The 27,160-nt window shown below is 40.9% G+C and overlaps 1 protein-coding gene across 1 annotated transcript in view; it reads left to right on the top strand.

The window, feature by feature from the left end:
• The window catches only part of DNAAF10 (dynein axonemal assembly factor 10), a 50,670-nt gene extending 23,814 nt beyond the window's left edge, over positions 1-26,856 (top strand). Inside the window, exons 4-8 of the mRNA XM_053712108.1 lie at positions 16,503-16,604; positions 17,237-17,352; positions 25,515-25,649; positions 25,916-26,013; positions 26,430-26,856. Coding sequence (XP_053568083.1) covers positions 16,503-16,604; positions 17,237-17,352; positions 25,515-25,649; positions 25,916-26,013; positions 26,430-26,637 — 659 coding nt within the window. The 3' untranslated portion in view covers positions 26,638-26,856. The remainder of the gene's footprint in view (positions 1-16,502; positions 16,605-17,236; positions 17,353-25,514; positions 25,650-25,915; positions 26,014-26,429) is intronic.
• Positions 26,857-27,160: the final 304 nt, after the last annotated feature.

The following is a 27,160-nucleotide window of genomic DNA, read 5'->3' as shown; positions in this document are numbered from 1 at the left end:
GGGAGGGTTAGAGAGCTGTTTTGGGGGGCTCTGAGAGGTTGGGTGGTATGGGGGATCCTACACTGCAGACAATATATAATTAAAAAACAAAAAAAATATTTTTATACTGGCAGACCTCCTTGCCCGTACTAAAGATGGCGGTGACAATAGTGAGGTGGGGGAGGGAAGAGAGCTGTTTGAGAGGGGTCAGGGAGGGTTCAGGGGGTGGGACTAAAGCTAAAATTAACCCTGCAAGCTCCCTACAAGCTATCTAATTCACCCCTTCACTGCTGGGCATAATACAAGTGTGGTGCGCAGTGGCGGGGGATCCCAGGGAAGCATTTACAACCCTGCCATAATTGCACAAGCTGTTTGTAAATAATTTCTGTGAGGAACCTAAAGTTTGTGAAAAAGTTAGTAAAAAAAAAAAGTGAACTTGGTGAAATGGTGGCATGAAATATACCAAAATGGGCCTAGATAAATACTTTGGGTTGTCTACTAAAAATATATAGACATGTAAAGGGTTATTCAGGGATTCCTGACAGATATCAGTGTGAACTTATGCAAAAAAGTTTAGCTTTTGAATTCACCTCATAAAATGTTTGGACTTTTCTTCATCCAGCTGCACACACCCTCTTCTTACCTGAAATGTGCTTGTGTTTGTTCTGAGTGAGATGTCAGTGATGCATCCACTCTACAATGCATATTGAAAACATAATTTATTTATCTGTTTAGCTAATGGCAGTGTGATCTAAATTGCTCCCAAGTGTATATCCTAGTGATCATGTTGCAAACTTCTAAGTGAATCTAAAATGTACTTTGCATTTTGCCTACACCTTTTATTTATTTTTAAATCTTAAGTGTTTATGTTATGCACTACTGTGCATTTCAGATTCACAGGTGTTCCTTTTTAATTCATATCTGGTCATTTTTTAGACTTAATTCTCAACTCTAGTCCTCAATTACCCTAAAAGGGATATGAAATACAATTTTTTTTTCATGCTTCAGATACTGCAAAACATTACTTCTATTATCTAATTTGCATGTTTTTTTTTTTTTTGTGGTATCCTTTGTTGGAAAGGATATTTAGGTAGACTCAGGAGCTGGGAGCTAGCTGCACATATATGCCTATTGTCATTAGTTAACCAATGTGTTTAGCTAGCTCCCAGTAGTGTATTTAATAAAATATACCAATAGATTGAAGCAAAACTGATCATAGATTTTGAGAGTTGTTTAAAACGGTGTGCTCTGAATAAAAAGGCTGCAAAATATATAATGCACATTGCAATAATGTTTCACTTGCAATAATGAAACCTTTAATGTGTTGTCAAATGTCAAGTTTAATGGTCCTTTAAAGTGAAGGTCCATTTTGATGAATTAGTGCCGGGGTTTTTAATAAACCTATGAAAAACAAGGGCACTTTAATTCATCAAAATTGACATTTCACTGTTTACTTAAAAAACTTACCTTTTAATCCTTGCAGCAGCTCCAGCGATCCCCCCCGGCTGTCGGAAGCCTCTGCAGACGTCAAATGACGAATCGGGCTTCCGCCAATCACAACTCCCCCCCCCCCCCCCCGGGGGAATCTTGGCCTGATGCAACGCTGTGATTGGAGGAAGCCGGATTTGTCATTTTGGACCCGCGAAGACGGCTTTTGACGGGTGGAGGAAGTGCTGGAGCAGCTGCCAGGATTAAAAGGTAAGTTTTTGAAGAAAACGGTGAAATGTCAATTTTGATGAATTAAAGTGCTCTTGTTTTTAGTAGGTTTATTAAAAACCGGGCACTAATTCATCAAAATGGACCTTCACTTTAAGTAGGCTCTTGAGCAGCGCTGCACTGCTGAGAGCTAGTTGGTGAGATTGGTGGCTACACACATGCCTCTTGGTGTATGTGTGTATGTATGTGTGTGTGTATATACTGTATATATAATCCCTTTATTTACCATTCCCTAGTTTTGCATAACCAACACAGTAAAATAAATACACTTTTCATCCCTGTAATTACCTTTTATCTAAGCCTTTGCAAACTGCCCCCCTTATTTCAGTTCTTTTGACAGACATCCATTTTAGCCAATCAGAGCTGGCTCCCTGGTACTCCCCACGTGTGTGAGCACAGTGTTGGCTATATGACACACATGAACTAACACCCTCTAATGGTGAAAAACTGTCAAAATGCCCTGAGAGAAGAGGCGGCCTTCAAGGGCTTAGAAATTAGCATATGATCCTTTCAACTAAGAATACCAAGAAAACAAAGCAAAATTGGTGATAAAAGTAAATTGGAAAAATGTTTAAAATGACATTCTCTATCTGAATCATGAAAGTTTATTTCTCTTGTTAAGTGTATCCAGTCCACGGATCATCCATTACTTGTGGGATATTCTCCTTCCCAACAGGAAGTTGCAAGAGGATCACCCACAGCAGAGCTGCTATATAGCTCCTCCCCTAACTGCCATATCCAGTCATTCTCTTGCAACTCTCAACAAAGATGGACGTAGTAAGAGGAGAGTGGTGTATTATAGTTAGTTTCTTAACTTCAATCAAAAGTTTGTTATTTTTAAATGGTACCGGAGTGTACTGTTTTATCAAAGGCAGCATTAGAAGAAGAATCTGCCTGTGATTTCTATGATCTTAGCAGAAGTAACTAAGATCCATTGCCGTTCTCACATATTCTGAGGAGTGAGGATAACTTCAGAGGGGGAATGGCGTGCAGGTTTTCCTGCAATAAGGTATGTGCAGTTAACATATTTCTAGGGATGGAATTTGCTAGAAAAATGCTGCTGATACCGGATTAATGTAAGTTAAGCCTAAATGCAGTGATTTAATAGCGACTGGTATCAGGCTTATTAACAGAGATACATACTCTTATAAAGTGTAATATAAAACGTTTGCTGGCATGTTAATCGTTTTTATATATGCTTTGGTGATAACTTATTGGGGCCTAGTTTTTTCCACATGGCTGGCTTTATTTTTGCCTAGAAGAGGCTTTCCACTGTTATAGTATAAAAGTTACAGTTGGTGCAGTTAAAATTACAAACTGTGACATTCAGCTTCCCTCAGCAGTCCCCTGCATGCTATAGGACATCTCTGAAGGGCTCAAAAGGCTTCAAAAGTAGGAGCTGTGGCAGTTGTTATGACTGTTTAAAAAACATATTTTTCGTTTTGTTAATCTGTTTTTTGTATTAAGGGGTTAATCATCCATTTGCAAGTGGGTGCAATGCTCTGCTAACTTGTTACATACACTGTAAAAATTTCGTTGGTGTAACTGCCTCTTTTCACTGTTATTTCAAATTTTGCCAAAATTTGTTTCTCTTAAAGGCACAGTAACGTTTTTTATATTGCTTGTTAACTTTGTTTAAAGTGTTTTCCAAGCTTGCTAGTCTCATTGCTAGTCTGTACAAACATGTCTGACACAGAGGAAACTACTTGTTCATTATGTTTAAAAGCCATGGTGGAGCCCCATAGGAGAATGTGTACTAAATGTATTGATTTCACCTTAAACAGTAAAGATCAGTCTTTATCTATAAAAGAATTGTCACCAGAGGGGTCTGTCGAGGGGGAAGTTATGCCGACTAACTCTCCCCACGTGTCGGACCCTTCGCCTCCCGCTCGAGGGACGCAAGCTAATATGGCGCCAAGTACATCAGGGATGCCCATAGCGATTACTTTGCAGGACATGGCTGCAATCATGAATAATACCCTGTCACAGGTATTAGCCAGATTGCCTGAATTGAGAGGCAAGCGCGATAGCTCTGGGGTTAGACGAGATACAGAGCGCGTAGATGCTGTAAGAGCCATGTCTGATACTGTGTCACAATATGCAGAACCTGAGGACGGAGAGCTTCAGTCTGTGGGTGACGTCTCTAAATCGGGGAGACCTGATTCAGAGATTTCTAATTTTAAATTAAAGCTTGAGAACCTCCGTGTGTTACTTGGGGAGGTATTAGCTGCTCTGAATGACTGTGACACAATTGCAGTGCCAGAGAAATTGTGTAGGCTGGATAAATACTATGCAGTGCCGGTGAGTACTGATGGTTTTTCCAATACCTAAAAGGCTTACAGAAATTATTAGTAAGGAGTGGGATAGACCCGGTGTGCCCTTTTCCCCACCTCCTATATTTAGAAAAATGTTTCCAATAGATGCCACTACACTGGACTTATGGCAGTCTGTCCCTAAGATGGAGGGAGCAGTTTCTACTTTAGCAAAGCGTACCACTATCCCGGTTGAGGACAGTTGTGCTTTTTCAGATCCAATGGATAAAAAATTAGAGGGTTACCTTAAGAAAATGTTTATTCAACAAGGTTTTATTTTACAGCCCCTTGCATGCATTGCACCTGTCACTGCTGCGGCGGCGTTCTGGTTTGAGGCCTTGGAAGAGGCCATCCATACAGCTCCATTGACTGAAATTATTGACAAGCTTAGAACACTTAAGCTAGCTAACTCATTTGTTTCTGATGCCATTGTTCATTTGACTAAACTAACGGCTAAGAATTCCGGATTCGCCATCCAGCCGCGTAGGGCGATATGGCTTAAATCCTGGTCAGCTGATGGGACTTCAAAGTCTAAATTACTCAACATTCCTTTCAAGGGGCAGACCTTATTCGGGCCTGGTTTGAAAGAAATTATTGCTGACATTACTGGAGGTAAGGGTCATACCCTTCCTCAGGACAGGGCCAAATCAGTCCCCTCTACTAAATCTGGATCAGGAAACCAGAGATTCTCTTCTCTGGTGGTTATCTCGGGTCCATCTGTCCAAAGGTATGACCTTTCGCAGGCCAGATTGGACCATTGTAACAACAGACGCCAGCCTTCTAGGTTGGGGTGCAGTCTGGAACTCCCTGAAGGCTCAGGGTTCATGGACTCAGGAGGAGAAACTCCTCCCAATAAATATTCTGGAGTTAAGAGCAATATTCAATGCTTTTCTAGCTTGGCCTCAGTTAGCAACACTGAGGTTCATCAGATTTCAGTCGGACAACATCACGACTGTGGCTTACATCATCCATCAAGGGGGGACCAGGAGTTCCCTAGCGATGTCAGAAGTCTCCAAGATAATTCGCTGGGCAGAGACTCACTCTTGCCACCTATCAGTGATCCATATCCCAGGGGTAGAGAACTGGGAGGCGGATTTTCTAAGTCGTCAGACTTTTCATCCGGGGGAGTGGGAACTCCATCCGGAGGTGTTTGCTCAATTGGTTCTCCATTGGGGCAAACCAGAACTGGATCTCATGGCGTCTCGCCAGAATGCCAAGCTTCCTTGTTACGGATCCAGGTCCAGGGACCCAGAAGCGGCACTGATAGATGCTCTAGCAGCGCCTTGGTTCTTCAACCTGGCCTATGTGTTTCCACCTTTTCCTCTGCTCCCTCGTCTGATTGCCAAAATCAAACAGGAGAGAGCATCGGTGATATTGATAGCGCCTGCGTGGCTACGCAGGACCTGGTATGCAGACCTAGTGGACATGTCATCCTTTCCACCATGGACTCTGCCTCTGAGACAAGACCTTCTAATACAAGGTCCTTTCAATCATCCGAATCTACTTTCTCTGAGACTGACTGCATGGAGATTGAACGCTTGATCCTATCAAAGCGTGGCTTCTCCGAGTCAGTAATTGATACCTTAATACAGACACGAAAGCCTGTCACCAGGAACATTTACCACAAGATTTGGCGTAAATATCTTCATTGGTGTGGATCCAAGAATTACTCATGGAGTAGGGTTAGGATTCCTAGAATATTGTCCTTCCTCCAAGAGGGTTTGGACAAGGGACTATCAGCTAGTTATTTATAGGGACAGATTTCTGCTCTGTCTATTCTTTTACACAAGCGTCTGGCAGAAGTTCCAGACGTTCAGGCATTTTGTCAGGCTTTAGTTAGAATTAAGCCTGTGTTTAAACCTGTTGCTCCCCCATGGAGCTTAAACTTGGTTCTTAAAGTTCTTCAAGGGGTTCCGTTTGAACCCCTTCATTCTATTGATATCAAACTTCTATCATGGAAAGTTCTTTTTCTGATGGCTATTTCCTCGGCTCGAAGAGTCTCGGAGTTATCTGCCTTACATTGTGATTCTCCTTATCTGATCTTTCATTCAGATAAAGTAGTTCTGCGTACAAAACCTGGGTTTTTACCTAAGGTGGTTTCTAACAAGAATATCAATCAAGAGATTGTTGTTCCATCATTATGCCCTAATCCTTCTTCAAAGAAGGAACGTCTTTTGCATAATCTAGACGTAGTCCGTGCATTGAAGTTTTACTTGCAGGCTACTAAAGATTTTCGCCAAACATCTCACCTGTTTGTTATTTACTCTGGACAGAGGAGAGGTCAAAAGGCCTCGGCAACCTCTCTTTCTTTTTGGCTTCGGAGTATAATCCGTTTAGCATATGAGACTGCTGGACAGCAGCCCCCTGAAAGAATTACAGCTCATTCTACTAGAGCTGTGGCTTCCACCTGGGCCTTTAAAAATGAGGCCTCTGTTGAACAGATTTGCAAGGCTGCGACTTGGTCTTCGCTTCATACCTTTTCAAAATTTTACAAATTTGATACTTTTGCTTCTTCGGAGGCTGTTTTTGGGAGAAAGGTTCTACAGGCAGTGGTTCCTGCCTTGTCCCTCCCATCATCCGTGTACTTAAGCTTTGGTATTGGTATCCCACAAGTAATGGATGATCCGTGGACTGGATACACTTAACAAGAGAAAACATAATTTATGCTTACCTGATAAATTTATTTCTCTTGTAGTGTATCCAGTCCACGGCCCGCCCTGTCCTTTTAAGGCAGGTCTAAATTTTAATTGAACTTCAGTCACCACTGCACCCTATGGTTTCTCCTTTCTCGGCTTGTTTTGGTCGAATGACTGGATATGGCAGTTAGGGGAGGAGCTATATAGCAGCTCTGCTGTGGGTGATCCTCTTGCAACTTCCTGTTGGGAAGGAGAATATCCCACAAGTAATGGTTGATCCGTGGACTGGATACACTACAAGAGAAATAAATTTATCAGGTAAGCATAAATTATGTTTTTGGACTAAACTGTCCCTTTTAAATGGACTTTCTAAAGATACCATTATTTTCATCATATCTTATAATTGACTGTAATTTTTTTTTTTAAATATAAAATATGATGAAAAAATGGAAAAAACAAACTTTTTCTAACTTTGACCCCCAAAATCTGTTACAAATCTACAACCACCAAAAACACCCATGCTAAAGAGTTTCTAAATTTTGTCCTGAGTTTAGAAATACCCAATGTTTACATGTTCTTTGCTTTTTTTGAAAGTTTTAGGGCAATAAGTACAAGTAGCACTTTGCTATTTCCAAATTAGCGATAGTTGCATTGGAACACTATCTGTCAGGAATCCCTGAATAACCCTTCACATGTATATATTGATCTAGGCCCATTTTGGTATATTTCATGCCACCATTTCACTGGCAAATGCGATCAAATAAAAAACAATCGTTCACTTTTTCACAAACTTTTTCACAATTTTAGGTTTCTCACTGAAATTATTTACAAACAGCTTGTGCAATTATGGCACAAATGGTTGTAAATGCTTCTCTGCCATACCCTTTGTTCAGAAAAATCAGACATATTTGACTTTGGCATTGCTTTTTGGTAATTAGAAGGCTGCTAAATGCTGCTGCGCATCACACTTGTTTTATGCCCAGCAGTTAAGGGGTTAATTAGGTAGCTTGTAGGGGTAATTTTAGCTTTAGTGTAGAGATCAGCCTCCCACCTGACACATCCCACCCCCTGAGCCCTCCCTGACCCCCCTCAAACGGCTCTCTACCCTCCCCCACCTCACAATTGTCACCGCCATCTTAAGTACTGGTAGAGTCTGCCAGTACTAAAATAATTTTTATTTTTTTGGTATATATTCTTCAGTGTTGGATCCCCCTTAGCCCCTAACCTCCCCGATTTCCCCCCCCCCCCCCACACAGCTCTCTAACCCAGCTGTCTGCCAGTACCCAATTTGTTAAATAAAATATGACTTTTTTAAATTAATAAATAAAATCCCCAATTTTCTGTAGTGTAGCTGCACCCTTTCCCCCTCCCAGATCCCTTGCCCATCATTGGATTCACCCCCCCCCCCACGCCCTCCTTCTCATGCATTCAATTGCATTTAATGGTAATGCGGAACACTCCCGCGCACTCGGTGCAGACATGAATAGGAAATAAACCACCGATGGGCCGCCTCCCTGCTGCTGCTCCCACCACCAAGGATAAATTTATGTCACAATTAGCGGAGCCATCTAGGAATAAAGCTATATTGGATTTAGTGCTATTCAAGGCCCATATACAGAGATGGCAGAAGCTCTGTTTATTCCAAGAAAATTGTTTGTGACGAGGTCACAATTGAAGGCTGGAGGAAAGGAGATTTAATCTCTCTAGCAATGTAAACCTTTTTTCACTGTAAAAGCAATCAATTTGTGGAACTCATTACCTAAGGAGTTAGTAAATGCCATGTGACTTCGTGATTCAGAGAGCATGTAATTTTAAGCAACTTTCTAATTTACTTCTATTATTTTTTTCTTGGTTCTCTTGCTATCTTTATGTGAAAAAGCAAGAATCTAAGCTAAGGAGCCAGCCCATTTTTGGTTCAGCACCCTGAATAGTGCTTGCTGTTTGGTGGCTACATTTAGCCACCAATAAGCAAGTGTAACCCAGGTGCTGAACCAAAAATGGGCAGGCTTCTAAGCTTACATTTTGCTTTTCAAATAGATAGCAAGAGAACAAAGAAAAATTGGTAATGTGGGTAAATTAGAAAGTTGCTTAAAATGACATGATCTATCTGAATCATTAAAGAAAAAATATGGGTTTACTATATCTTTAAATGGGACTAGACTTGGCAAAACAGAGGAGAAAACTGAATTGACTTATAGATAGCAAGCTAAAGATGGGTGCGCAATGCAGGGCAGCGGCTTCTAAGGCCGCGGAGCCATCTAGGAATAAAGCTATATTGGATTTAGTGCTATTTAAGGCCCATATACAGAGATGGCAGAAGCTCTGTTTATTCCAAGAAAATTGTATGTGACAAGGTCACAATTGAAGGCTGGAGGAAAGGAGATTTCTTCTGTTAAGTGTGATCAGTCCACGGGTCATCATTACTTCTGGGATATTACTCCTCCCCAACAGGAAGTGCAAGAGGATTCACCCAGCAGAGCTGCATATAGCTCCTCCCCTCTACGTCACTCCCAGTCATTCTCTTGCACCCAACGACTAGATAGGATGTGTGAGAGGACTATGGTGATTATACTTAGTTTTATATCTTCAATCAAAAGTTTGTTATTTTAAAATAGCACCGGAGTGTGTTATTACCTCTCTGGCAGAGTTTGAAGAAGAATCTACCAGAGTTTTGCTATGATTTTAGCCGGAGTAGTTAAGATCATATTGCTGTTCTCTGCCATCTGAGGAGTGAGGTAAACTTCAGATCAGGGGACAGCGGGCAGATGAATCTGCATAGAGGTATGTAGCAGTTTTTATTTTCTGACAATGGAATTGATGAGAAAATCCTGCCATACCGATATAATGTCATGTATGTATACTTTACACTTCAGTATTCTGGGGAATGGTACTTCACTAGAATTACACTGTAAGAAATACATAAAGCTGTTTAATAACTAGAGATTATGTTTAACGTTTTTGCTGGAATGTAAAATCGTTTTCATTTGCTGAGGTACTGTGTGAATAAATGTTTGGGCACTATTTTTCCACTTGGCAGTTGCTTAATCTGTTTTTCTGACAGTTTCTGTTCTCCCTCACTGCTGTGTGTGAGGGGGAGGGGCCGTTTTTTGGCGCTTTTACTATGCATCAAATATTTCAGTCAGCAACTCATTGTATTCCCTGCATGATCCGGTTCATCTCTACAGAGCTCAGGGGTCTTCAAAACTTATTTTGAGGGAGGTAATTTCTCTCAGCAGAGCTGTGAGAATTATAGTTTGACTGAGATAAAAAACGTTTATTCTGTAATTTGTTTCCTGCTTTCAGAATTTGTTATCTTTGCTAATGGGATTAAACCTTTGCTAAAGTTGTGTTGTTTACAAGGATTGAGGCTATAACTGTTTCAATTTATTAATTTTCAACTGTCATAGATCTTCTGTGCTTCTTAAAGGCACAGTACGTTTTAATATTATTCTAATTGAATTGTATTTCCAAGTTGCAAGTCTATTTGCTAGTGTGTTAAACATGTCTGATTCAGAGGATGATACCTGTGTCATTTGTTGCAATGCCAAAGTGGAGGCCAATAGAAATTTATGTACTAACTGTATTGATGCTACTTTAAATAAAAGTCAATCTGTACAAATTGAACAAATTTCACCAAACAACGAGGGGAGAGTTATGCCGACTAACTCGCCTCACGTGTCAGTACCTACATCTCCCGCTCAGAGGGAGGTGCGTGATATTGTAGCGCCGAGTACATCTGGGCGGCCATTACAAATCACATTACAGGATATGGCTACTGTTATGACTGAGGTTTTGGCTAAATTACCAGAACTAAGAGGTAAGCGTGATCACTCTGGGGTGAGAACAGAGTGCGCTGATAATATTAGGGCCATGTCAGACACTGCGTCACAGGTGGCAGAACATGAGGACGGAGAACTTCATTCTGTGGGTGACGGTTCTGATCCAAACAGACTGGATTCAGATATTTCAAATTTTAAATTTAAACTGGAAAACCTCCGTGTATTACTAGGGGAGGTGTTAGCGGCTCTGAATGATTGTAACACAGTTGCAATACCAGAGAAAATGTGTAGGTTGGATAAATATTTTGCGGTACCGACGAGTACTGAGGTTTTTCCTATACCTAAGAGACTTACTGAAATTGTTACTAAGGAGTGGGATAGACCCGGTGTGCCGTTCTCACCCCCTCCGATATTTAGAAAAATGTTTCCAATAGACGCCACCACAAGGGACTTATGGCAAACGGTCCCTAAGGTGGAGGGAGCAGTTTCTACCTTAGCTAAGCGTACCACTATCCCGGTGGAGGATAGCTGTGCTTTTTCAGATCCAATGGATAAAAAGTTAGAGGGTTACCTTAAGAAAATGTTTGTTCAACAAGGTTTTATATTGCAACCCCTTGCATGCATTGCGCCGATCACGGCTGCAGCGGCATTCTGGATTGAGTCTCTGGAAGAGAACATTGGTTCAGCTACTCTGGACGACATTACGGACAGGCTTAGAGTCCTTAAACTAGCTAATTCATTCATTTCGGAGGCCGTAGTACATCTTACTAAACTTACGGCGAAGAATTCAGGATTCGCCATTCAGGCACGCAGGGCGCTGTGGCTAAAATCCTGGTCAGCTGATGTTACTTCTAAGTCTAAATTGCTTAATATACCTTTCAAAGGGCAGACCTTATTCGGGCCCGGGTTGAAAGAGATTATCGCTGACATTACAGGAGGTAAAGGCCATGCCCTGCCTCAGGACAAAGCCAAAGCCAAGACTAGACGGTCTAATTTTCGTTCCTTTCGTAATTTCAAAGCAGGAGCAGCATCAACTTCCTCTGCACCAAAACAGGAAGGAGCTGTTGCTTGCTACAGACAAGGCTGGAAACCTAACCAGTCCTGGAACAAGGGCAAGCAGACTAGGAAACCTGCTGCTGCCCCTAAAACAGCATGAATTGAGGGCCCCCGATCCGGGATCGGATCTAGTGGGGGGCAGACTTTCTCTCTTCGCCCAGGCTTGGGCAAGAGATGTTCAGGATCCCTGGGCGCTAGAGATAATATCTCAGGGATACCTTCTGGACTTCAAATACTCTCCTCCAAGAGAGAGATTTCATCTGTCAAGATTGTCAACAATCCAGACAAAGAAAGAGGCGTTTCTACGCTGCGTACAAGAGCTCTTGTTAATGGGAGTAATCCATCCAGTTCCACGATCGGAACAGGGACAGGGGTTTTACTCAAATCTGTTTGTGGTTCCCAAAAAAGAGGGAACTTTCAGACCAATCCTGGACTTAAAGATCCTAAACAAATTCCTAAGAGTTCCATCGTTCAAGATGGAGACTATTCGGACAATTTTACCTATGATCCAAGAGGGTCAATACATGACCACTGTAGATTTAAAAGATGCTTACCTTCACATACCGATTCACAAAGATCATTATCGGTACCTAAGGTTTGCCTTCCTAGACAGGCATTACCAGTTTGTGGCTCTTCCATTCGGATTGGCTACAGCTCCAAGAATCTTCACAAAGGTTCTGGGTGCTCTTCTGGCGGTACTAAGACCGCGGGGAATCTCGGTAGCTCCATACCTAGACGACATTCTGATACAAGCTTCAAGCTTTCAAACTGCCAAGTCTCATACAGAGTTAGTGCTGGCATTTCTAAGGTCACATGGATGGAAGGTGAACGAAAAGAAAAGTTCACTCGTTCCACTCACAAGAGTTCCCTTCCTGGGGACTCTTATAGATTCTGTAGAAATGAAGATTTACCTGACAGAGGACAGGCTAACAAGACTTCAAAGTGCTTGCCGCACCCTTCATTCCATTCAACACCCGTCAGTGGCTCAATGCATGGAGGTAATCGGCTTAATGGTAGCGGCAATGGACATAGTACCCTTTGCACGCTTACACCTCAGACCACTGCAACTGTGTATGCTAAGTCAGTGGAATGGGGATTACTCAGACTTATCCCCTTCTCTGAATCTGGATCAAGAGACCAGAAATTCTCTTCTATGGTGGCTTTCTCGGCCACATCTGTCCAGGGGGATGCCATTCAGCAGACCAGACTGGACAATTGTAACAACAGACGCCAGCCTTCTAGGTTGGGGTGCCGTCTGGAATTCTCTGAAGGCTCAGGGACAATGGAGTCAGGAGGAGAGTCTCCTGCCAATAAACATTCTGGAATTGAGAGCAGTTCTCAATGCCCTCCTGGCTTGGCCCCAGTTGACAACTCGGGGGTTCATCAGGTTTCAGTCGGACAACATCACGACTGTAGCTTACATCAACCATCAGGGAGGGACAAGAAGCTCCCTAGCTATGATGGAAGTATCAAAAATAATTTGTTGGGCAGAGTCTCACTCTTGCCACCTGTCAGCAATCCACATCCCGGGAGTGGAGAACTGGGAGGCGGATTTCTTAAGTCGTCAGACTTTTCATCCGGGGGAGTGGGAACTTCATCCGGAGGTCTTTGCCCAAATACTTCGATGTTGGGGCAAACCAGAGATAGATCTCATGGCGTCTCGACAGAACGCCAAGCTTCCTCATTACGGGTCCAGATCCAGGGATCCAGGAGCAGTCCTGATAGATGCTCTGACAGCACCTTGGGACTTCAGGATGGCTTACGTGTTTCCACCCTTCCCGTTGCTTCCTCGATTGATTGCCAGAATCAAACAAGAGAGAGCATCAGTGATTCTAATAGCACCTGCGTGGCCACGCAGGACTTGGTATGCAGACCTGGTGGACATGTCATCCTGTCCACCTTGGTCTCTACCTCTGAAACAGGACCTTCTGATACAGGGTCCCTTCAAACATCAAAATCTAACTTCTCTGAAGCTGACTGCTTGGAAATTGAACGCTTGATTTTATCAAGACGTCAGTTATTGATACCTTAATACAGGCTAGGAAACCTGTTACCAGAAAGATTTACCATAAGATATGGCGTAAATACCTATATTGGTGTGAATCCAAAGGTTACTCTTGGAGTAAGGTTAGGATTCCTAGGATATTGTCTTTTCTACAAGAAGGTTTAGAAAAGGGTTTATCTGCTAGTTCATTAAAGGGACAGATCTCAGCTCTGTCCATTCTGTTACACAAACGTCTGTCAGAAGTTCCTGACGTCCAGGCTTTTTGTCAGGCTTTGGCCAGAATTAAGCCTGTGTTTAAAACTGTTGCTCCACCATGGAGTTTAAACCTTGTTCTTAATGTTTTACAGGGCGTTCCGTTTGAACCCCTTCATTCCATTGATATAAAGTTGTTATCTTGGAAAGTTCTATTTTTAATGGCTATTTCCTCGGCTCGAAGAGTCTCTGAATTATCAGCCTTACATTGTGATTCTCCTTATTTGATTTTTCATTCGGATAAGGTAGTCCTGCGTACTAAACCTGGGTTCTTACCTAAGGTAGTTACTAACAGGAATATCAATCAAGAGATTGTTGTTCCTTCTTTATGCCCAAATCCTTCTTCAAAGAAGGAACGTCTACTGCACAACCTGGATGTAGTCCGTGCTCTAAAATTTTACTTACAGACAACTAAGGAATTTCGACAAACGTCTTCTCTGTTTGTCATTTACTCTGGGCAGAGGAGAGGTCAAAAAGCTTCCGCTACCTCTCTTTCTTTTTGGCTTAGTAGCATAATTCGTTTAGCTTATGAGACTGCTGGACAGCAGCCTCCTGAAAGAATTACAGCTCATTCTACTAGAGCTGTGGCTTCCACTTGGGCCTTCAAGAATGAGGCCTCTGTTGAACAGATTTGCAAGGCTGCAACTTGGTCTTCGCTTCATACTTTTTCAAAATTTTACAAATTTGACACTTTTGCTTCATCGGAGGCTATTTTTGGGAGAAAGGTTCTTCAGGCAGTGGTTCCTTCTGTATAAAGAGCCTGCCTATCCCTCCCGTCATCCGTGTACTTTTGCTTTGGTATTGGTATCCCAGAAGTAATGATGACCCGTGGACTGATCACACTTAACAGAAGAAAACATAATTTATGCTTACCTGATAAATTCCTTTCTTCTGTAGTGTGATCAGTCCACGGCCCGCCCTGTTTTTAAGGCAGGTAAATATTTTTTAATTTATACTCCAGTCACCACTTCACCCTTGGCTTTTCCTTTCTCGTTGGTCCTTGGTCGAATGACTGGGAGTGACGTAGAGGGGAGGAGCTATATGCAGCTCTGCTGGGTGAATCCTCTTGCACTTCCTGTTGGGGAGGAGTAATATCCCAGAAGTAATGATGACCCGTGGACTGATCACACTACAGAAGAAAGGAATTTATCAGGTAAGCATAAATTATGTTTTAATCTCTAGCATTGCAAACATTTTTTCACTGTAAACGCAATCAATTTGTGTAACTCATTACATAAGGCTGTAGTAAATGCTAATATCTTAGATACATTTTAAAAAGATACTTTTTTGTCTAGAAACAAAATTCAGGGATTTTGTGTTAAATGGGACACCTTTTTTAATGGGATTAATTTTAAGCTCAAATTGAGCGAGTGTGTGCAAATGTCATGTATGTAACACTGTGGTGCATTTTAGAGCTGCAACAACTTTAATCGATTATGAAAATAGTTGTCAACTAATCTCATAATCTATTAGTTTGCAATTAGCTGGTCTGTTCACCAGCTGCTTCACTCGAATGAGCTCCTGCACATGGTATTGTTTTATGACTATGCCTTTAGCCTAAATGACGTCTACAGAGGTTTACTTTTCAGGACAGTATAAGTTAACTACTCAAGGGTTATGTGCAACCCAGAAATAAAATAGGAGTCATCATTTGGATTGTTTATATTAAATCAGGTGATTTGGGACTACGCTTTGCATAATATAGTGCCGAGCTTGTTATTTACACCTAGCCCTAGATTGATCGGTTTTGTTATTTGAATTGATGTGCACTATTATTCGTTTGCACCATTATTAGTGGATTGCTTGCTTGCTATTGCTGATTATATGTACTTTATAGATAAATGTGTAAGGCTTTGTCCTGTTACTGATATATAGTCCTTAGAGCTTTTGACTTTTGTTGTTGTTGTTTTGTTTTGTTTTTTTATATATATATATATTAGTTCTAATATGTACCAAATTTAACCTCTAAGTATATATCTGTTATTTTAAAAGGGGACAAGATTTATTTTTTCCCTAACCTTATAGCTGGTTGGTTACCATTGCATATAGATAAGTTATTTTTATGTTAGAATTAAGTTCAGGCTTACTTTGAGAGACCCCTTGCCAAGGAGGAAAAACCTTTGCATTGGTGGAGCTAACAAAGATAAATATCCCACCTTGGTAAAATTGGCAAAACCCTACTTATGCATCTCATGCACCTCAACACCATCTGAGCTCCTCTTCTCTGCTGCAGGCAAAATATCTTGCAAAAAGAGAGCCAGCCTCAGCTATGCGCACGTGGTCATGTTGACATTTTTGCATTTCAATGCAAAGTTTCTAAAAGAATGAATAACAGAATGTTATAAACAGTTATACTCTACCTCTTTCTAGTTCTACCTCCTTTTGAAACCGTGCGTTTGTTGCTTGATTATGATCTGAAGTTTATATTTGTAAAACTCAGTATGTGGATTTTATTTTAAATATAGGAAAAAAATATTCTTTTTTTCATCCAATTAGTCGAATAATTTAAAAAATAATTGTTGGTTGCATCCCTAGTGCATTTCAGAGTTACTGTTGTCTCTCTAAACCTGACTTGAACACATTTCTTTTCTCTTTATTTTGCCGTTTTAACTATGTATATTGCAGTGTTGTAAGATTTTTAAATAAAAAATGTTAACCCTATAATAGGATCATATTTCCTTAAGGTATATTGAGTAGCCTTATGCAAGACTAAGTGTTCAGTAAAATTTGCTGTTGGCTAAATTAACAGCTAGAACTGATATTTCAGGGACCGTAAAAGTTTGGGACACAAGGCAGAAGGATACACCAGTTGCTAATATGGAACCAGTAGAAGGAGAAACCAAAAGAGATTGCTGGACAGTGACATTTGGTACGTATTCTGTTTGTTATGCTGTCAATAAATAATGCTGTATTTAGGTTGCTGTCAGAAACTACCTAGATTCTGGCCAAGGTTAGATCTAAAGTTATTTCGCCTCTAATCATGTAGCGATTGGAAGTGGGGGGGGGGGGGGGGGGGGGGATCCAGTATATTCTTGTTTTTTGCAGTGCTTCATCATCTAAAACCTTAGGGTTTGTCATTTCTCATTCAGAGCTTTTTTACTTTTTCTCTCTTGAGTTGTATGTGTTAAACATCTGCAGAGTGGTTAAACACATAGTTAAAACCAGCTTCCACTCTTATTACCGGCTACACACATATGCTGCCTCTGATTAAGTTTATCAGCTATGTTCAGCTCAGGATCAGTAATACATTATTAGTCCAGAGTTGACTTTAGTTATGTGTGTTATAATTGCTTCATGTCCCTTTAACTTTCTTACTGAACATAAAGCTCTAGTTTGCATGCACCTTATTCATTTTAATCTGTTTTTTTAAAAAACAAAAGTTCTCACCACTGTGCAGAAATGAAACCTAGTTGAAAGATTTTAAATTAGCTTTTACCGGATTATTATTTATCATGTTTGCAGATGTGCTCTGACTGTACAATAATGTGTCTTTGATTCCAGGCAATGCTTACAATCAGCAAGAGCGGGTAGTCTGTGCTGGATATGACAATGGGGACATTAAACTATTTGACCTTCGCAACATGTCACTAAGATGGGAAACCAATATTAAAAATGGGGTAAAGTTGATATAATCTGCTAGTAACCTGAAGTCCTGTTTCATCTATCGATCATCAATGCAAATAAAATAAATCAATAGATCAAATACATAGGCCTAGGGCATCTTATAACTTGTCTGTATTTTGATTAAAAGAGGCTGCTAGTTTGCAAGTGTCCTTTGTCATTAATGTGACTGCAGGATATGCTGCTTCTTCCCTTTTCTCTAGATAAAGAGGAAGTGCAACTACATGCAGCATTAGCTTATTGAAGCAAATCACTAGAGACGCTGCAATGCTATGTGGGGTTAAACACATGGTTAAAATACTGCTGGGAGCCTCAGAGCACGCTCTTCCCAATGCTATGCAACCACTGCCTGTGCTTTGATCAGTGACAGTTTCTGTTTAGAGCATATTATTTAATCTCTGTAATGACCCTTTAGTGATCGAGCACACTATGGTTGATGTGAATTTGCAGGTGACCACCCCTGCACTTCTAATATGCAGTTTTTATAGTGCTTTAAAGGGACATTCTGGTCAAAATTGCAATATATACGTGTATTGGCAAAAATGCTTCTAGTAAGTTATTACTGTTTTAGTGTTAACCTTTTTCTCTGCACGTGAAGCATAGCTAAATATTCTCAGTGCACCAGCTTTTTAAATTCTGAAGCTGCTCAGAGCACCAGTGTGGCTTTGTATCATGTCAGCAATTAAAGGGACAGTCTAGTCAAAATTAAACTTTCATGATTCAGATAGGAGATGGCAAATACAGATCTTATATGCACAATTCTGTATGATATGGAGAGAAAACACAATACTCCCCTTAGTGCAGACCGCTGCCTTCCCACAGGACTGTCAAATGTTTTTGTTTCAAAAATCAGGGGCACAGATCTAGGGGTGTCAAATCAATTTAAGCAATTTGCCATGCTGGGAATACAGACTCAAAGTGGGTGTATATACAAATTAAATGTATATAAGTGAAGTATACATTTTCAATTCCCGCCTTGTTTTATCGCCATGAATCTCTTCAGTGGGAAGCAAACTCCTAGGTGGGCTCCAGGAATAAAAAAACTCCAATGGTGTATGTATAGCAAACTAGTAAAATAAAAATGCATAATACTCACTGATAAAAAAAAAATCAGATTCCAACGATCTTGTAAAGGAACAGAAAAGTTCTATACAGCTCAACGTTTACAATCACCTTTTTTATAAGAGCGCAATAAAAACATTTATAAGATGTTTTTATTGTGCTCTTGAAAAAGACGATTGTAATCGTTGAAACGCGTTGAGCTGTATAATAAATATAGTTCTCTTTTATCAACTTTTCTGTTCCTTTACAAGATCGTTAGAATCTGATTTTTTTTTTTTTTTTTTTTATCAGCGAGTATTCTGCATTTTTATTTGACTAGTTTGGTATACATACACCATTGGAGTTTTTTTATTTCTAGTGCCCACCTAGGAGTTTGCTTCCCACTGAAGGGTTTCATGGTGAAGCGCTAAAACAACGCTGGAATTAAAAATGGATACTGCACTTATATACATTTTAATTTGTATATACACCCACTTTGAGTCTGTATTCCCAGCACATCTCAAGTTTTTTGGAAATTGCAGAATTGGATTCGACACCCCTAGATCTGCGCCCCTGATTTTTGAAACCATGATTAGGATAGGGCATGCAAATTGAAACAACTTTCCAATTCACTATTATAACCAAATTGCCACTTGCATTGTGCTAATGAAATCTCTATTTTTTTAGATAAACTGTGAAGTGCCATGTGCTCTTTCATATTTTATTTTATTTATTTTTACTGGAAGATCCAGTTTTTAGACTTAAATTTATTGGAAAAAGGACAAAATAAATTATTGTATATTCTACTAAATACAATTAAGATTGTAATATGAAATTCTTAAACACTCAATGAGTATTACACTAAAAATATAATATAAAAATATAATTCCTCTTAAAATGATGCATAATTTAAAAAAAAAACAAAAAAAAAACGTATTGGTTATTTTGCTTGTCCTTCCCGGAACAATTGTAGTATTTCCACTCAACGGAATGCAGAACCCCCACCCTTCTGCATGGTGTACAGCGATTGGTTGATATGTGCAGGAGCACACATTTTTTCTAATTCAATTGATTCTAATTTTAAAACCTTTATTTCTCCAACATAGGTGTGTCCGGTCCACGGCGTCATCCTTACTTGTGGGATATTCTCTTCCCCAACAGGAAATGGCAAAGAGCCCAGCAAAGCTGGTCACATGATCCCTCCTAGGCTCCGCCTTCCCCAGTCATTCTCTTTGCCGTTGTACAGGCAACATCTCCACGGAGATGGCTTAGAGTTTTTTAGTGTTTAACTGTAGTTTTTATTATTCAATCAAGAGTTTGTTATTTTAAAATAGTGCTGGTATGTACTATTTACTCTGAAACAGAAAAGAGATGAAGATTTCTGTTTGTAAGAGGAAAATGATTTTAGCAACCGTTACTAAAATCGATGGCTGTTTCCACACAGGACTGTTGAGAGGAATTAACTTCAGTTGGGGGAACAGTGAGCAGACTTTTGCTGCTTGAGGTATGACACATTCTAACAAGACGATGTAATGCTGGAAGCTGTCATTTTCCCTATGGGATCCGGTAAGCCATTTTTATTACAGACAGAAAAAAAGGGCTTCACAAGGGCTTTTTAAGACTGTAGACATTTTCTGGGCTAAATCGATTTATATATAAACATATTTTATACTCCATAGCCTTGAGGAATTATTTTAATCTTGGGAATTTTGTAAAATAACCGGCAGGCACTGTATTGGACACCTTATTCTCTAGGGGCTTTCCCTAATCATAGGCAGAGTCTCATTTTCGCGCCTGTATTGCGCACTTGTTTTTGAGAAGCATGACATGCAGATGCATGTGTGAGGAGCTCTGATACATAGAAAAGACTTTCTGAAGGCGTCATTTGGTATCGTATTCCCCTTTGGGCTTGGTTGGGTCTCAGCAAAGCAGATACCAGGGACTGTAAAGGGGTTAAATATAAAAACGGCTCCGGTTCCGTTATTTTAAGGGTTAAAGCTTCCAAATTTAGTGTGCAATACTTTTAAGGCTTTAAGACACTGTGGTGAAAATTTGGTGAATTTTGAACAATTCCTTCATACTTTTTCGCAATTGCAGTAATAAAGTGTGTTCAGTTTAAAATTTAAAGTGACAGTAACGGTTTTATTTTAAAACGTTTTTTGTACTTTGTTATCAAGTTTATGCCTGTTTAACATGTCTGAACTACCAGATAGACTGTGTTCTGAATGTGGGGAAGCCAAGGTTCCTTCTCATTTAAATAGATGTGATTTATGTGACACAAAATTTAGAGAAAATGATGCACAAGATGATTCCTCAAGTGAGGGGAGTAAGCATGGTACTGCATCATCCCCTCCTGCGTCTACACCAGTCTTGCCCACACAGGAGGCCCCTAGTACATCTAGCGCGCCAATACTCCTTACTATGCAACAATTAACGGCTGTAATGGATAATTCTATCAAAAACATTTTAGCCAAAATGCCCACTTATCAGAGAAAGCGCGACTGCTCTGTTTTAGAAAATACTGAAGAGCATGAGGACGCTGATGATATTGGTTCTGAAGGGCCCCTACACCAGTCTGAGGGGGCCAGGGAGGTTTTGTCTGAGGGAGAAATTTCAGATTCAGGGAAAATTTCTCAACAAGCTGAACCTGATGTGTTTACATTTAAATTTAAATTGGAACATCTCCGCGCTCTGCTTAAGGAGGTGTTATCCACTCTGGATGATTGTGAGAATTTGGTCATTCCAGAGAAACTATGTAAAATGGACAAGTTCCTAGAGGTCCCGGGGCCCCCCGAAGCTTTTCCTATACCCAAGCGGGTGGCGGACATTGTAAATAAAGAATGGGAAAGGCCCGGTATACCTTTCGTCCCTCCCCCCATATTTAAAAAATTGTTTCCTATGGTCGACCCCAGAAAGGACTTATGGCAGACAGTCCCCAAGGTCGAGGGGGCGGTTTCTACTCTAAACAAACGCACCACTATACCCATAGAAGATAGTTGTGCTTTCAAAGATCCTATGGATATAAAATTAGAAGGTTTGCTTAAAAAGATGTTTGTTCAGCAAGGTTACCTTCTACAACCAATTTCATGCATTGTTCCTGTCACTACAGCCGCGTGTTTCTGGTTCGATGAGCTAGAAAAGGCGATCAATAATAATTCTTCTTCTTATGAGGAGATTATGGACAGAATTCGTGCTCTCAAATTGGCTAATTCTTTCACCCTAGACGCCACTTTGCAATTGGCTAGGTTAGCGGCGAAAAATTCTGGGTTTGCTATTGTGGCGCGCAGAGCGCTTTGGTTAAAATCTTGGTCAGCGGATGCGTCTTCCAAGAACAAATTGCTTAACATTCCTTTCAAGGGGAAAACGCTGTTTGGCCCTGACTTGAAAGAGATTATCTCTGATATCACTGGGGGCAAGGGCCACGCCCTTCCTCAGGATAGGTCTTTCAAGGCCAAAAATAAACCTAATTTTCGTCCCTTTCGCAGAAACGGACCAGCCCCAAGTGCTACGTCCTCTAAGCAAGAGGGTAATACTTTTCAAGCCAAGCCAGCCTGGAGACCAATGCAAGGCTGGAACAAAGGAAAGCAGGCCAAGAAACCTGCCACTGCTACCAAGACAGCATGAGATGTTGGCCCCCGATCCGGGATCGGATCTGGTGGGGGGCAGACTCTCTCTCTTCGCTCAGGCTTGGGCAAGAGATGTTCTGGATCCTTGGGCGCTAGAAATAGTCTCCCAAGGTTATCTTCTGGAATTCAAGGGGCTTCCCCCAAGGGGGAGGTTCCACAGGTCTCAATTGTCTTCAGACCACATAAAAAAACAGGCATTCTTGCATTGTGTAGAAGACCTGTTAAAAATGGGAGTGATTCATCCTGTTCCATTAGGAGAACAAGGGATGGGGTTCTACTCCAATCTGTTCGTAGTTCCCAAAAAAGAGGGAACGTTCAGACCAATCTTAGATCTCAAGATCCTAAACAAGTTTCTCAAGGTTCCATCGTTCAAAATGGAAACCATTCGAACAATTCTTCCTTCCATCCAGGAAGGTCAATTCATGACCACGGTGGATTTAAAGGATGCGTATCTACATATTCCTATCCACAAGGAACATCATCGGTTCCTAAGGTTCGCATTCCTGGACAAGCATTACCAGTTTGTGGCACTTCCGTTCGGATTAGCCACTGCTCCAAGGATTTTCACAAAGGTACTAGGGTCCCTTCTAGCGGTACTAAGACCAAGGGGCATTGCAGTAGTACCTTACTTGGACGACATTCTGATTCAAGCGTCGTCCCTTCCTCAAGCAAAGGCTCACACGGACATTGTCCTGGCCTTTCTCAGATCTCACGGATGGAAAGTGAACGTAGAAAAGAGTTCTCTATCTCCGTCAACAAGGGTTCCCTTCTTGGGAACAATAATAGACTCCTTAGAAATGAGGATTTTTCTGACAGAGGCCAGAAAATCAAAACTTCTAAACTCTTGTCAAATACTTCATTCTGTTCCTCTTCCTTCCATAGCGCAGTGCATGGAAGTAATAGGTTTGATGGTAGCGGCAATGGACATAGTTCCTTTTGCGCGAATTCATCTAAGACCATTACAACTGTGCATGCTCAGTCAGTGGAATGGGGACTATACAGACTTGTCTCCGACGATACAAGTAGATCAGAGGACCAGAGATTCACTCCGTTGGTGGCTGTCCCTGGACAACCTGTCACAGGGGATGAGCTTCCGCAGACCAGAGTGGGTCATTGTCACGACCGACGCCAGTCTGGTGGGCTGGGGCGCGGTCTGGGGACCCCTGAAAGCTCAGGGTCTTTGGTCTCGGGAAGAATCTCTTCTCCCGATAAATATTCTGGAACTGAGAGCGATATTCAATGCTCTCAAGGCTTGACCTCAGCTAGCAAAGGCCAAGTTCATACGGTTTCAATCAGACAACATGACGACTGTTGCGTACATCAACCATCAGGGGGGAACAAGGAGTTCCCTGGCGATGGAAGAAGTGACCAAAATCATTCAATGGGCGGAGACTCACTCCTGCCACTTGTCTGCAATCCACATCCCAGGAGTGGAAAATTGGGAAGCGGATTTTCTGAGTCGTCAGACATTTCATCCGGGGGAGTGGGAACTCCATCCGGAAATCTTTGCCCAAATTACTCAATTGTGGGGCATTCCAGACATGGATCTGATGGCCTCTCGTCAGAACTTCAAGGTTCCTTGCTACGGGTCCAGATCCAGGGATCCCAGGGCGACTCTAGTAGATGCACTAGTAGCACCTTGGACCTTCAAACTAGCTTATGTATTCCCGCCGTTTCCTCTCATCCCCAGGCTGGTAGCCAGGATCAATCAGGAGAGGGCATCGGTGATCTTGATAGCTCCTGCGTGGCCACGCAGGACTTGGTATGCAGACCTGGTGAATATGTCATCGGCTCCACCATGGAAGCTACCTTTGAGACGAGACCTTCTTGTTCAAGGTCCGTTCGAACATCCGAATCTGATCTCACTCCAACTGACTGCTTGGAGATTGAACGCTTGATCTTATCAAAGCGAGGGTTCTCAGATTCTGTCATTGATACTCTTGTTCAGGCCAGAAAGCCTGTAACTAGAAAAATTTACCACAAAATATGGAAAAAATATATCTGTTGGTGTGAATCTAAAGGATTCCCTTGGGACAAGGTAAAAATTCCTAGATTCTATCCTTTCTTCAAGAAGGTTTGGAGAAAGGATTATCTGCAAGTTCCTTGTAGGGACAGATTTCTGCCTTGTCTGTGTTACTTCACAAAAAGCTGGCAGCTGTGCCAGATGTTCAAGCCTTTGTTCAGGCTCTGGTTAGAATCAAGCCTGTTTACAAACCTTTGACTCCTCCTTGGAGTCTCAATTTAGTTCTTTCAGTTCTTCAGGGGGTTCCGTTTGAACCCTTACATTCCGTTGATATTAAGTTATTATCTTGGAAAGTTTTGTTTTTGGTTGCAATTTCTTCTGCTAGAAGAGTTTCAGAATTATCTGCTCTGCAGTGTTCTCCTCCTTATCTGGTGTTCCATGCAGATAAGGTGGTTTTTCGTACTAAACCTGGTTTTCTTCCGAAAGTTGTTTCTAACAAAAACATTAACCAGGAGATAGTCTTGCCTTCTTTGTGTCCGAATCCAGTTTCAAAGAAGGAACGTTTGTTGCACAATTTGGATGTTGTTCGTGCTCTAAAATTCTATTTAGATGCTACTAAGGATTTTAGACAAACATCTTCCTTGTTTGTTGTTTATTCTGGTAAAAGGAGAGGTCAAAAAGCAACTTCTACCTCTCTCTCTTTTTGGATTAAAAGCATCATCAGATTGGCTTATGAGACTGCCGGACGGCAGCCTCCTGAAAGAATCACAGCTCATTCCACTAGGGCTGTGGCTTCCACATGGGCCTTCAAGAACGAGGCTTCTGTTGATCAGATATGTAAGGCAGCGACTTGGTCTTCACTGCACACTTTTACTAAATTTTACAAGTTTGATACTTTTGCTTCTTCTGAGGCTATTTTTGGGAGAAAGGTTTTGCAAGCCGTGGTGCCTTCCATCTAGGTGACCTGATTTGCTCCCTCCCTTCATCCGTGTCCTAAAGCTTTGGTATTGGTTCCCACAAGTAAGGATGACGCCGTGGACCGGACACACCTATGTTGGAGAAAACAGAATTTATGTTTACCTGATAAATTACTTTCTCCAACGGTGTGTCCGGTCCACGGCCCCGCCCTGGTTTTTTAATCAGGTCTGATAATTTATTTTCTTTAACTACAGTCACCACGGTATCATATGGTTTCTCCTATGCAAATATTCCTCCTTTACGTCGGTCGAATGACTGGGGAAGGCGGAGCCTAGGAGGGATCATGTGACCAGCTTTGCTGGGCTCTTTGCCATTTCCTGTTGGGGAAGAGAATATCCCACAAGTAAGGATGACGCCGTGGACCGGACACACCGTTGGAGAAAGTAATTTATCAGGTAAACATAAATTCTGTTTTTGTGTGCAAGTCTGATACAATGTAGCAAATAGTTTCCAATGCATAAGCTATTTATTATAATTACACTAGTGTGATGCTGCTTTGAGTGGAGCAGTAACCATATTGAACCCACTAATTTCTGCATTTCTTTGGCAGGTGTGCAGTTTGGAGTTTGACAGAAAGGACATCATTATGAATAAATTGGTTGCCACTTCACTGGAAGGCAAATTTCATGTTTTTGACATGAGGACCCAGCATCCTACAAAAGGATTTGCATCTGTCTCAGAAAAGGTGATCTAAATTCATGGCACACAGTAGAACACTGGATCAGATAGATATTTAAGCTTGATGCAAGACCACAAATTAAAGCACTGGTTGTTTTTCCCACCTCTTAATTTTTTTTAAAAAAATGTTTAATTTAGTTCATCCTTTATTTTATTGGAGAGCATAAGTGTACTTTATTAATTTCTCTATAGAAGCAGTGTTTACATTTGTTTTTCTTTAGTTAATTTGTATTGCTAACTTATTTATTTTTTTGGTTAATCTTGGCAAACTAGGCTCATAAATCTACAATATGGCAAGTACGACATTTGCCCCAGAACAGAGATGTCTTCATGACGACCGGTGGTGGTGGAAATATCCATCTTTGGAAATAGTAAGTAAATGCATCACTAAAAGGCACATAATGGCTAGAAAAAAAATGCTTTAAAAGGATATTGTATACAAGGCACATTGAAAATATTTTTGTCTTAAAATAAGTGAAAGCTTTTTAAATTGATATCAATACTGATGTATCTATCATTCTTGCTACTAATGCTCACTGGCTGCAAAGATCAACTCCTAAAACTCTGAAGAAGGACAGGCCTCAGCAGACTTGAGACAAAAGAATTGGTTAAGGACCATAATTTGTCCCCCACCACCCAAAAATATAGTTTTCTTAAATGTCTTAGATAAACAGAAAATGTTGACTACTTATGTCCTAATGAAGAATTAGAAACAAAGAAAATGCATGATTTCCTTTTTTTTTTTTTTTCCCCTTTCCCTTGACCTTACTCATGCTTTCTTTCCTAGTGAATATCCTGCTCAACGATCAAAAAAAGACTCAGATGGTGTTGATATGGGAGTTGCTGGATCAGTGAGTCTTCTACAGAATGTGACTCTGTCAACACAGCCTATTTCTAGCTTAGACTGGAGCCCAGACAAGAAGGGACTATGTGTTTCCACATCATTTGACCAGACTGTGCGAGTACTGATAGTCACCAAGTTGAATAAACTTTGATACACCTGTTCTAAAGAAGAGCTCATGTCCTCAATAACATGGAGCCAGGTTTACTTTTTATAAAAGGTTCTGTTTCACTGTTGCAGTGACCAGAAAATATCTGACTTTAAATGATTTAACAGAACTAAGATAATGGGGAATCTTTTTGTGAACATCAAGAAAAATGCCATATTTTAATATATTGTATACTCTATAAATAAAATCCCACTTTGTATTATACTAATTCATGTAATTATTTTGTATATAAAGTGCTAGGCATATGAGAAGTGTTTGAGTTTGGAGCATATATTCACTTGCCCACAAATGATAATGCACCTATGTGAATTTAAACCACTTTTTATTGCTTCTCATTTTTGAGAGTATTTTTAATGGTAATTATTATAAAGGAAAACTGTTATATTTAGAATAAAACTTGCCAGAATATTGCTGGGCCATAATGTTTCAATTGATATATTGAGGCGACTTTTGACATTGCTGCCAGGGGGTGCAAAATCATGTCAACCTCCTGATGAATGTTATTGTA

This window comes from Bombina bombina, chromosome 4 (assembly GCF_027579735.1).
Source record: "Bombina bombina isolate aBomBom1 chromosome 4, aBomBom1.pri, whole genome shotgun sequence".
Taxonomy (NCBI): domain Eukaryota; kingdom Metazoa; phylum Chordata; class Amphibia; order Anura; family Bombinatoridae; genus Bombina; species Bombina bombina.
The sequence above is the reverse complement of the archived record's forward strand: the minus strand, read 5'-3'. Positions and strand labels throughout refer to the sequence as shown.